The sequence below is a fragment of the Cariama cristata genome, unplaced genomic scaffold, assembly GCF_000690535.1.
Source record: "Cariama cristata isolate BGI_N322 unplaced genomic scaffold, ASM69053v1 scaffold24314, whole genome shotgun sequence".
In the NCBI taxonomy this organism is placed as follows: domain Eukaryota; kingdom Metazoa; phylum Chordata; class Aves; order Cariamiformes; family Cariamidae; genus Cariama; species Cariama cristata.
The window spans coordinates 3,468-15,002 of record NW_009612706.1 but is presented as its reverse complement, the minus strand read 5'-3'; the positions used below and the strand labels follow the sequence as shown (position 1 = coordinate 15,002).

The 11,535-nt window shown below is 56.2% G+C and overlaps 2 protein-coding genes across 2 annotated transcripts in view; one reads left to right on the top strand and one right to left on the bottom strand.

The window, feature by feature from the left end:
- Nucleotides 1–3,841, top strand: part of EGFL7 (EGF-like-domain, multiple 7) — an 8,793-nt gene extending 4,952 nt beyond the window's left edge. Inside the window, exons 6-8 of the mRNA XM_009698758.1 lie at nt 860–989; nt 1,313–1,493; nt 3,513–3,841. Of these exons, the coding sequence (XP_009697060.1) occupies nt 860–989; nt 1,313–1,493; nt 3,513–3,535 (334 nt within the window). The 3' untranslated portion in view covers nt 3,536–3,841. The remainder of the gene's footprint in view (nt 1–859; nt 990–1,312; nt 1,494–3,512) is intronic.
- A 2,972-nt stretch (nt 3,842–6,813) lies between these two features.
- AGPAT2 (1-acylglycerol-3-phosphate O-acyltransferase 2) lies at nt 6,814–11,160 on the bottom strand (the record flags this gene model as incomplete). Its single annotated transcript, XM_009698757.1, has 5 exons — nt 6,814–7,301; nt 8,221–8,293; nt 10,012–10,107; nt 10,312–10,487; nt 11,027–11,160. Coding segments are annotated over 5 exons (631 nt in total), but the record flags the coding sequence as incomplete, so codon positions are not given.
- Between the last annotated feature and the right edge of the window lie 375 nt (nt 11,161–11,535).

Sequence of the window (11,535 nt, the reverse complement as noted above, 5' to 3'; positions counted from 1 at the left end):
GCCGGAACCCGTCAGCCAAGCAGGTAACCTGTCCCCTCATTGCAGGACAGCCCTGGCTGCTCGGGGCCTTCACTGAAGGCTGGGATTAACACTCAGCATCACAGGGTGGCTGGAGCAGGAGTGGCAAGAGACAGGAGAGGGGACAACAGCCAGAACCCCTCAGCTTTATTCTCAGTGACCCAGGAGTCCCTCTACCACCCAATCAATCTCCCCTGTGCACAAATCCAGCCACTGCTCCATCTGCAAGGGTGACAGAGCCTGGCCGTGGCGTGCGGTGTCCGGGATGTGGCTGTTCTCTCCATCCTCCTCTGCTTTTTCCGGAGCCACAAGGAGCGGCTGGCACCGCTGGTGACGGCCCATTATTACTTTTGGTACGCGCTGTGACACTTCAAACTCGTACCGTGAGTAATAATGCGCTGTGGCCAGCACAGGCATCACACAGTAAACGCCTGGGAGAGCAGGGCACCGTCTGCACGTGTCCCACAAGCCACCGGCCTTTATCCCCTCTCCAGAGCCCTCAGCAGGGACGATCCTTTGTGCCCACCATGGGACAGGGCAGACCCGGGTGCTGACTGATCTGACAACATGGGCACAAAAGGCCAGGCTTCACCAGCTGTCTTATCCTTTAAGCATCACCCCACCTCCTGAAAAACTCCCCACTGTGTTGCAGGTACTCCAGCAGCAAGGAAAGGCTTGTGCACGTTAGCAGCAGGACTAGATGCCAGTGCTTGCCGCAGGTGTTGGATCCGATTGATGGTCTGGGGGCTGGTCCCAGCAGGGCAGACCCCGGGGGCTCACTGGGAGGGGAGCAGAAAGCAGCAGAGCTTGGCCTGAGCCCTGCAGCAATGTCTCTCCCCAGCACCTTCCACTTCACCTCGGACAATGGGCTTTTATTCACTGACCTTCTCTTGGTCACTTTTTCAGGTCCCCCCAGTGAAATGAAGGAAGAAATGAAAGCCCTGAAGAGCAGAGTGGAAGCGCTGGAGCAGGTGAGCCTTCAGCACACACCTCTGCCCTGCCCTCGCTGCCGTGTTGCAGCTGGAGGCCGCGCTCAGCCAGCTCCCACCCGGGCTGTTCGCAGCCAGGGTTTCCCTCCGTCCCGGCTCTATTTTTAACATCATGCTGGTCTCAGGCTGCAGCGATCCCAGCTGTGCTCCATGCTGCCGGCAGCGCCCACGCAGCAGCTCTTTCAGCCCAGTGGCCCTTTGAATGCGACCAAAGCCCTGTGAGCCGGCCGGCGTGCCGGCCCAGTGGGGTGCAGCCCGGCAGGCAGTGTGCTGTATCCCACTGGGTGGTCCTCCTGGTTGGAGAGGACACGCTCACGGCTCCCAAACTCCAGTTGGTGCTAGCCCCCTTCCACAACCTCATGCCATCTGCGCCGGAGGACGTCGGCACAGACCCCATCAGCCGGCTCTCCCACTCCCTCCAGCAACTGGACAGAATCGACTCCCTGAGCGAGCAGATCTCTTTCCTTGAGGAGCGGCTGGAGACGTGTAAGTGCCTGGAAGAAAGTGGGGGTTGAAGTATTTCACTCCACCCACACTGGCCACGGTGAGCAGATGTGGGCCAGCGAGATCAGTAACACATATGCCACTATTAATCTATATCTCCCTCAAGCTCAGCAGCTTGTAATTAATAAAAGGTGAACACAAATAGCCCGTTAGCTCTATTTCAAAGCTGTTTCTATGGCTGCACCATCTGACTGCCCTTGTAGCAGCCAAAAATCGTAAGATCGGCACATGGAAATGTGGCTCTGGGGCAGAAGCAGAGGGAGCCCACTACGAGCAGCGGGTCACGTCTCGCAATCAGCACCCTTGCTGGCTGTGTTCTCTTCCTGTACCGTTATAAATTAGTCCTTAGAAAAGAAACCCCAGCTCTTAGGAAATTAACAGTCCAAAAAGTCAATCGGGAAAGTTTAGGGAGCGTGCAGAAGTTGGCAGATTTACGAGCCTGGGAAGTTTTAGGCACTTCTTTTTGAAGTCCGCAGACCAGTCCTTTGCCAAGCAGTGGACCAGAGAGGGTCTCCTAAGTAGCAAACTCTGAAGAAGAGACACTGGTGAGAGCTGTCACGTGTGAAATGGCTGAAGGCGGGGGGTCCTGCCTGGTGTGCTCCCCCACGGCACCGCAGCGTGGGGCAGCATCCCCTCGGGTCCCTGAGGTGGGTGCAGAGCTCTCGCTGCAGCACTGCAGCTTGACTCGGAGTAGAGCACAAACCATACCAACACTTTATTTTGATAGGCAGCTCTTTGCAGCTCGTTTTCCCATTAAATAATTCCAGTCAAAAGGGCCCAGAAACGAGGGATGGCTGGGCCGGCCCGGGAGTTGCTGTGCAGCCACAGCCTGGTGCTGGTGGCAGGGGGGGTGAGGGTGCTTGGAAAGACTTAAGGGGAAACTGTGTTTCAGGGCATATCCAGTCCCAGTCCACTGCTTGCAGTAATGGCTTAGATATAAAAGACTTCAAAGGACTTGTTTGAAGACTAAGTAGCTGCAAATAGACACTTAAAAAACATCTCAGAAAGGGGTAATCATCAGAACCTCTGAGTGTTCCAGCAGACCGAGTTTCCTACTACTGCCCTGTATGTATTATTAGTGACAGCACTGAGGAATGCAAGCAGCATCACAAGGTAACATGGATTTATTCCAAGGGATGACTCCAAAGTCCTGAAACTAACTTCTGCCAAGCCTGTTCCAGCAAGCAAAACTTGTTTTTGTCCCTGTCATGGTCTTGAAAGTCCCTGGAGGACACAAGGCTGAACTTCGGTACTCCAGCAAGCACTGGGGCTTGCAGGGCATCCCACGGAGAGTTAAGTAGCCATCCATTTTCTGTGCCGTGCGAAGCATTTCACAACTGAATGCTAAGATACAACCGCACTCTCCAATTACCTGCCCAGTGGGGATGCGTGTAAGTACTAAAAACCAATTTATCTTCTTTAAACCACCAGCGAAGGCACAAGGGCAGATCTCTTTAAGTCGTAACCATTTCAGCCCCTCTGCCTGAATTACCCCCAATTCGGCACAGACTGTCCGTGCTGGGCTGTGGCACAGCCAGTTACCAGCACGCCAGACTCAGCTCCGTGTGGCCGTGCCGCAGTTGCCCTCTGCGGACCCTTCCCCAGCCCATGGAGCTCCCGGGGCGCTGGGGACTTTGGTGACCGACAGTGCCTGCTGCCGATTACTGTCACACAGAGCCGCTGGCTGCGTCTGCGGTGGGGACGGGCTGGTCCCAGCCTCCCAGCATTATTGTCACTGGCTTTCCCTCCCGTCTTGGGACGCTTTGCACAGGACTTCCCAGGCCCAGACAAGGACTGTGGCGTGCTGGGGAGGCGAGAGGGACGCTCCCCGATGTGGCAGGACAGAGCCAGCCTGGGCTTGTTTGGCAGAGGGAAAGCAGCAAGTGTGGGTGACATTTGCAGAGGTTGAGGTCAACCTCATCCTTCTTGGGGACAGAGACAAACCAAACCCAAGCTAACAACATTGCTGCATTGTTGGTTTTTTTCCTCCCATCTTCCCAGGTTCCTGCAAGAATGAACTCTAGCCGAGCGCCCGAGGAACTGGAGCAAGCCGAGTGCATCCGTAGCTCTTATCTCACTGTCCAGCCCCAGGCTGGGGACAAAGCCACATCATCTACAGGAAGGCAGAGGGTAGCAGGAGAAGGCTGGTTTCCCATCAGCATCTCCATCGTTTTCTCTTCCAGCTCACCTTATCAAAGGTCATGCAGTTACTTCCAAACTGGACTCCAAGCCCTCAGCATCTCACCCTCTTCCTGCTGGAGAGGCAGAAAATAAATGCCTTACCTCGTGCCATTAGTGCCTGTCTGGCTGTGCCAGAGACTGGCCGTACGTGAAGCCGTGTGGTGCTTCACTTTGCCTGGTTTTTACTTTGCGTTGCCCTGGGACATCACCTCCCAGGGAGCAGGGGGCACAGGGCTGGTTGTGCTGCCCGCCCAGCAGAGCACAGACCTGGCCCGGGCAGGACAGCTGCTCCCACCCAAGAAGGTGGGCACAAGTCCTGTGTTGGGAGGACGACGGCCAAAAAGGCCTTGTGGCCAAAAAGGCCAAGCCAGGCATCACGGCAGGGGAGGGGTGCAACTGGTCCCTGCAAAGGTACTGGGCTGGCTGGGCACAGGGAGTGGGTGCCCATCCCTGCAGCTTCTGTTCTGCTCTCTGGGACCAGCCTCCCTCCACGAGCGCTGGAGATGGGCTGGTGCCTCACCGCTTCTTCGCACGGCAGCTGCAGCAGCTTGCTCTGAATTTACCTGCTCCTGCTCACAGCCCTCTGCACCATCCCTGTGCCCTACAGAGCAGTAGCAAGGATGATGCTTTTACCTGGGCCTGAAGGTGCAGAGTCTGGTTTTATTTGCTTTAACAAAAAACCTTTCCCTGTGACTCTCCCATCATCAGCACAGAGCAGACAGGGACAAACCTGTGCCACCCAGTAGTGCCAACAGGGCAAGGCCAAGCAGGGATGGACAGTCCTCCGCACGCCTGGACTGGGGAACCGAGGCCTGGCAAGGCAGGAGCACCGGCTGTTGGGTTAACCGGTCTCTCCCAGACCCGACAGCCGCTGCGCTGTCAGCCCGCAGCACATGTGCCTACCTCCCCCCAGCACTGTTTGCTCAAGCCCAAGGACACTGGTACAGCAGAGCAGACGTGCCCAACCTGGTACAACGCTTTCCTACTCGCCTAGAGTGGAGCTGCAGGAGGAGCCGTGTGGGCAAGGGGGTGCTGCAGGGGTTGTACCAAAATAAAACCTCCTGCTGCACACACTGAGGCTGCGGGATCGTCACCAGCTGGGAAGGTGCTTGCACCAGGGCCCTGCTTTGACATGGGCTCCCATCCACACAGGCACCACCCTCCCCTTCCCCTCCAGGCATTTGGCCTCCTAGTTGAGGCCAGGCTGTGGCTCAGCATGAGGCTGGGGTGCAGAAAGCACAGCCCTTCTGCCTGGGGGGCACAGGCACCTGCCATTGCCCCTCCATCACCAAACCCACCCCCTGCAAGAGCTGACTGGTAACACCCTTCTTCCTCCTGCAGCAGCCCTCCTCCCCCAGCTCCCACACAAGACCAGGAGTCTCCTTTATTTAAAATAACCAAAGGTGTACTTTTTTCTTTTTTTTAAAGCACATAACATTATTCTCAACCCAATTAAAAGTGAACAGCAGACAACCGCACACAGAGGCACTGTCACTCCTCCCAGGGAAGGACCCTGCAGGAGTCACTCAGGGGATGTGGTTATCCCCCCGAGGCCCTCCCAGGACCCTGCTGGGTTTAACCTCCATGACAGCCCTTTATCTGCTGCCCTTACAAAGTGCTGGTTCAGTTCCCATCCCCTCACCCCGACCCGTCCCACAGCAGGTCTGACCCCTGAGTCTGTACTGTAAGGCCCCTCTGATAAAGCCCCCTGGCCCCCACCAGCACCAGCTCGGCCCGAGGGCTCTACGGGAACTGCCTGCCTTTCCCAGTTGAGGCATTAACCCCAAATGCCATATGACAGGAATTCCACCAACAAAGCCCCGGACAGGCTGCAAAAGCCAGTTGTGTTGGTTACCCAAGTAGCCCCAGGGAGCTTATCGCAAGGTTACACGCCCTGCGCCGCGAACAGGAGCGCTAAAGCCTCCCTGAACCCAACTTAGAGGTGAAGGTTACCCCCTAGAACCACGGACGGACCTGACCCAGCCTTGCTCTTCACAGAGGGCATCGACACTTCCGCAGCTCCCAGCGAGGGATTCAGGAGCCCTGCTAGTCCGTCACCCCAAAGCACAGGGGAAACCCCTTTATCTCGACAGGGGAAGGAGCCCATTTCCCCTAAGGGAGGGCTGAAGCCTTCAGAGCCCCATTACAGTTGCAGCTCACCCACCCTGCAGGAATTTTACAAGCCTTGCAGAGCAGCAGCTCCACTGAGATCTGCACAAAGACATGCAGGATAGGCACCATCTCTTGGCCAGTGCTGACCATGACAAGTGACAAAACCAGCACGACAGAGCCCTTTGCATCTACAACGGGTACCGTAGGCACCAGGATGCCTGCTGCGACCAGGCTGAACCACCACCACGGCAGGGAGTCGGCAGCAGTTTCCCCAACACCAAGGAAGCTCTGAGCCAACCCAGGTGCAGGTCACACACGGCATCCAGACGTGTGCCACCAACAACTCACATGTCAGGACTTTGACAGATCTCTGCAGTTTTTAAAAATCAAGCTGGTGGCTCTGAATTGTAGAAACAAGCATGGGGTTTTGTTCAGAAGATGAATAATCTGGCAAGGCTGGACAGCATTCAGCTAAACTCTGCCCAGACCATATATGCTGGCTTGGTCAGACTGCAGCTTCCCTCTCCACTGCTGCACCTCTCAATGAGCAAGGGCACTTGTTCAGACAAGGCAAACAAGCCTGAAGAGACACCATAAGGCTGACTGGCCCCACACATTCCCCTTTCCTGCCCAGCTAAGGTTATTGGCCCTAGGTGTTTCCTTCAGAAGTGAAGGACTTGGCTCAGGAGTACCTGGGCAGTGCAGAGCCCCAGCACAAGATGCTGTGGTGACACAAGGGCATCTCTCAAGGAGACAGGCTCTGCCCCAGAGCCAGCCCGCGAGCATCACCATGCCGGATGGCAGTGCTCTGAGCTGCCCAGGGAGGACACCGCACTCCCAGCACTGCCAAGGAGCCAGGGTCTGGATTTTCACCCGATTCTGAGCCCTGTTTGAGCAGCATCAAGGTTGTGCATCAAACTGCTGCCTGGTGGTTTCCATTTGGGACAGCACAGGGCCAGGCCAGCAGTAGCTCAGCCTGCAGGAACACGGGTGCAGGGACACTCAGGTTGAGGCAGAGCCCAGCCTCCAGCCAGGTTTTCATTGTCACCCCGTGCCAGCTGCCTGAGCTGGGGGAACTCACCTCTCTGGTCATTGAGCCCTTTGGCAGCACAAGTTTGATGCCTGAGAAATTCAGAAAAAGGAGACGTTTCATCGCAAGATAATGAACCCATAAGAGAAATCCACTCAACGGGGAACCTCAGTGCTGGCTCGACACCCCACATGTGCCAGTCCGTGGTGTTCCCAGAGTCAGAAGTCACTGCAGAGGAAGAGAAGTTCCTTCGGTATTTGGCAACAGACAGGTCCCTTCAGCCACCACCACACAGTGACGCCACTGGAGAAGCATCTAGGACGAGTCCTTCACCTCCCTTGGATGGCGTGACAGCCTGAAGAGGGTCTCCCTCATGGTGTGGAAGCATCTGTCAGTGAGGTCAGAGACATCGTCTGATGTCAGGCCTTTGGTCTCTATTGGAGGCAGAACCTCAACCTTGATTTTGCCTGGGAACAAGAGAAGAGCCTGTGAGAAACCCACACGCCACAGGAGCGCCACTCTCTGCCCTCCCAGGGCCCCTGCTCCCCCCACCCTGGACAGCCCCAGCACAGCTCTCATCCCCTCACAGGGCTTCAGGCATCCAGCCCTGAAGCGCAGAGAGAGGCTGCATTGGTCTCAGGGGTAAGAGATTGCTCTGGGGATTAGATCCTGCCCTCAAACAGCTGCGCCAAGCAGAGCATTTCCCTTGTGACACCCCAGCCAGAGCTTGCCCCTTTCCAAGGCTGGTGTCCCTGCTCTGCCCCCCACCTGCCAGCCAAGAGAGTAGGGGGAGGCCAAGGCCATGGACCCACTCGGCACCAGCACCGTGCTGGGCACAGCCTGCACCAGGTGCTCCCTCCATCTGCTTCTGTCCAACCCTCCTATCTTTGGCTGGCTCCAGCCATCCAGCGGGGCACATGGCAAGCATGGCTTCCTCCCAGAAAGGAGAATTACTGCTCCAAGTTGACTGAAAGCCAACTTTCTGCCCAGCACTTGTACTGACAGACTTCAGAGCTTTGATATGACCAGCGTCCTTGCTTTGCTTGCAGAGGTCCCTGCTTTGAAAGGTGAGGAGGAAGAGCACGCTTGCTTCTTCGCCCAAGCCCTCACCAAAGGACTTGTGCTGTGCCAGTTCTAAGAAGGAGAGGTGGCATCCAATTTTTAATGAAAACCTCCCTCGCCAAATTTAATTACATTCTTTGAGTTAACCCAGCCCAGGCTCTAGTGCCAAGTGCTTTGAACTGACTCCACACATCTCCCAGAGGGACAATTCCTGTTTACCCCAGCTCCGCTTCCCTCCCGCACCCTTGTGAACTAGATCTCCACATGGGTATGGCATCAACCCTGTCTCCAGGTAACTGTAAAGACCCTCAGCCTCTTTGGTACCTGAAGTAAACAGATTCTTCTTTGGGTTATAGAATGTAGTGAAGGAGGAATACACCACAGGGATCACTGGGACCTTGGGAGGAGGAAGAAGAGGAGTTACTTCCACTGCAGCAACTCAGGGCAGGCCAGAGGTAAGCAACAAATCCCACGCAACAGAGCTGACCTGGCCTGGCTCAGACACAGAGGGCACACACAGCCCCACAACAAGACCCACTTCCAAAGGCTGGGACAGTCAGGAGTCAAATGGGAACAAAACCACTCCCGGGCAACTCCAGGCACAGGGGCATTCAAGGCTCTAGGGCCAAGTGACACTTCAGCCTCAGGTCAGCACTGGCTCTCGAAGCCGTGCATCCCAAGCCAGGCTTCAAAACCCAGGTGTCTTCTGGCCTGCAAACATTGGAGGATGCCTGTTTTGACAGGCTGTGCCACGCTGTACAAGCACATGTTTAGGGCAGGCCAGCTGGTGTGCCTTCAGCTTCTAAGAAAAAGAGTCACCAGTTGCAATCGATTGCTCCCAAGGAAGCTTCAGACGAGCAGAGACACAGCCAGGAGGGCAGGCACAGAGTCATTATTTCAGTGCTGATAACACAGACATGATCTACAGTCGGTGACTCGGGGGGAGTGTTAGCAGAGGCGGGTACCACTTCTACTGTTGTCCTTTCCTTCTAACAGCTGCCAGTCCCTGCCTTGGTTGCATCACCCTGGCAGGAGTGAGGGTGGTACAACGCAGGCTACATCTGGGCTTGGCCAATCAAACCCAGCAAGAGATCTGGCACCTACTGCCTTCTCGAGGATCCCTGCTATAACATCTCTTTTAGGGAAAGCAGATTCCCCTCAGGCCTCGAGTCATCCCAGTCCTGAGAAGGAAGGCAGAGCGTGCATGGGAAGGCAAGACACCCATCTCCTCCTAGCCGCCTCTCTGGCATCTAATCTCCAGCACCTGGGAGCCAAGCAGGGTGGCCCAGCTTCCAGCAACCGCCTGGGCCCAGGCAGCACAGCCAGGTCTGCAGCGTCCCTGGCACACTGCCCCAGAGCTCTGCCCAGGCAAGCATCACCGCTCTTTCAGGAGCACCGACAGATCTAGCTGTCTGAAGGCAAGGAGCTGTTTGCTCTCCCACTAACTGCTCATGGATCTTGTCATTTTGGAGACAGAAGGTGTTTAAGACACACCAAGACATGGCTGTCGGAGGGAGCTGCAATTTCCACACAGAGCAAGCCCAGATGTTGCTCTAAAGCACTAGCATTAACAATCCTGAATCAACACTACACTATTGCAACCTGGGGGACTGAGAAATGCATCAACAGCTTTGGGATTCCCGAGGTAAGCTCACTGACTGCAGAACTCACTGGGCTCCCTGCAGGAAGCAAGGTCTGTGCTGCAACCATGCTCCCAGGAGCAAGGCACGGACACTGCACCGCCACGCTGCCAGGCAGCTGCCTGCAAAGCCCAGAGCTCAGGGGTCAAGTGTGGCTGTCCCCCATGCTCTGCCCTCCAGACGGGACACCAGGACTGCAGCGCTGGGGCGGTCAGGAGAGAGGACAAGGCAGCTTCTCCTCTGCCTGCAGCCACCCATCCACAGGAGTCAAGTCACTCTTGCAGGGGATGGAAAAGGCTCTCAGCTCCTGCTGGGCAGCACTTATGACACCTAAAGGTGGTTTAGCTGAGGAGCTCAGCTTTGACTTGGGAACACAGCTCACTTGAGAGCAAATAAACCATACCACTGCATGACCAGTCTGCAATGTCACTGCAAAAGCATTCAGGGTCCCCATACAGGAGCAAAGCGCTATTACCTGTGCCAGAACAGCAAGGTGAAATGCTCCTTTCTTGAACGGCAGCAAATCCCCAGTGCAGTTCCTCGTGCCCTCTGGGTACACCCATACCTTCACCTGCACATGGGGAGATAAGGCTCTGCTCCAGCAATCCACTTGCAGTGCTCCCTTCCTGCTGGCCGAGCCACCAGCCAGCCTTGCCAAGAGCTGCAGGTGGCTGTAACTCCAGGCGAGCCAGCACCAGGAGTGCAACATTCCCCCCATGCCACCCCAGGATGCCTGGACACATGTCACCCCACCAAGCACCAGAGTCACACTCACGTTCTCAGTTGCCATAGTCTTGGCCACCTCCGCCATCACCATCTTGGCGCTGCTGGTGCTCTTCCTGTTGATGAAGATGACGCCACCAAGGTAGATGATGAGCCCAACACTGCCGGCATACATCAGCTCTTTCTTGCCCACCTGGACACAGTTGTCAGGCAGGACCTCCATCAGCCCTAACGTGATGGCAGAGGGTGAGACCCAGCAGTCACCCCCCTTGCCTGCACTCAGATGGGACAAGAGACACGATCTGAGGTGTGGAGGGGAAGACCAGGGACAGGCCAGTGCCTTGCTCCTCTGCTGGCTTCTGCTGCCATCAACAGAGCAGAAGAAGACTCGGCACACAGCAGAGTTACAGGGGCAGGGTGCCCACAGGCCACAGCAAGACCCCTCAAGAGGCAGCTCACTCCTTGGCCCCAGGGTGCTCAGCAGGGCTACCCAGCACACTGACCCGTGTGCTAGGCCAGCCAGGCTATCTGCGAGGCAGGGATGTAAAAGGGAGCTGAGCTGTACCTGGGCTGCTGCATGGGGTTGTGATTGCTCAGAGTGCAGGGAGACCCTTCCTGCAGCCAGCGCTGACAGAGAAAGCTGGGCCAGCTGGCTCGGCAGCATAGATCAGCCAAGCGGCTGCTTGGCCAGGAGATGCAAGTAGGATTTCTCTGATGGTGAGCAAGAGAACTGCTCCCTCCCTCCCTCCCCTCCACCAGCTCCTCACCCATCATGTCAAGGATGCTCTGGTGGTTGGACACAACGACAGCAGGGCCCTCCACCTCAAAGTTCTCCAGTCCTTTCACCTCAAACCTCAGGCCGAAGAAATACTTGAAGGTCTTGACCACAGTTTTGATGATTCTGTGGAAGAGAAGAGCAGTCAGCAGCAAGGCAGGGAGGTGACAGGTTCTGCTATATCCAGGGTGGGTGGAAGGAGACAAGAAGAGCTCTGTGACAGAGAACCTCCAGTCTCGCTTGCCCTGTGGTCCACCCAGGTGTTTGTCCTGCATGGCCCCATCTGCTGAAGGTGCTTCAGTTGCATGCTAAGCCCTGTTCACTCCCAGTGTGGGGAATTTTACAGGAAGCCTGGGGGAAGCTGATTGTAACTTTGAGGCTAGTACAGCCAGACTTGATGGTTCATGCTTCCTTCAAGCTGACAGCATCAGCTCACCATCAGGCTCACTACAGGCTCTTCAGAAGATGCAAGTCCAGCCTAGTGCAGCTGCAAGAGCCCTA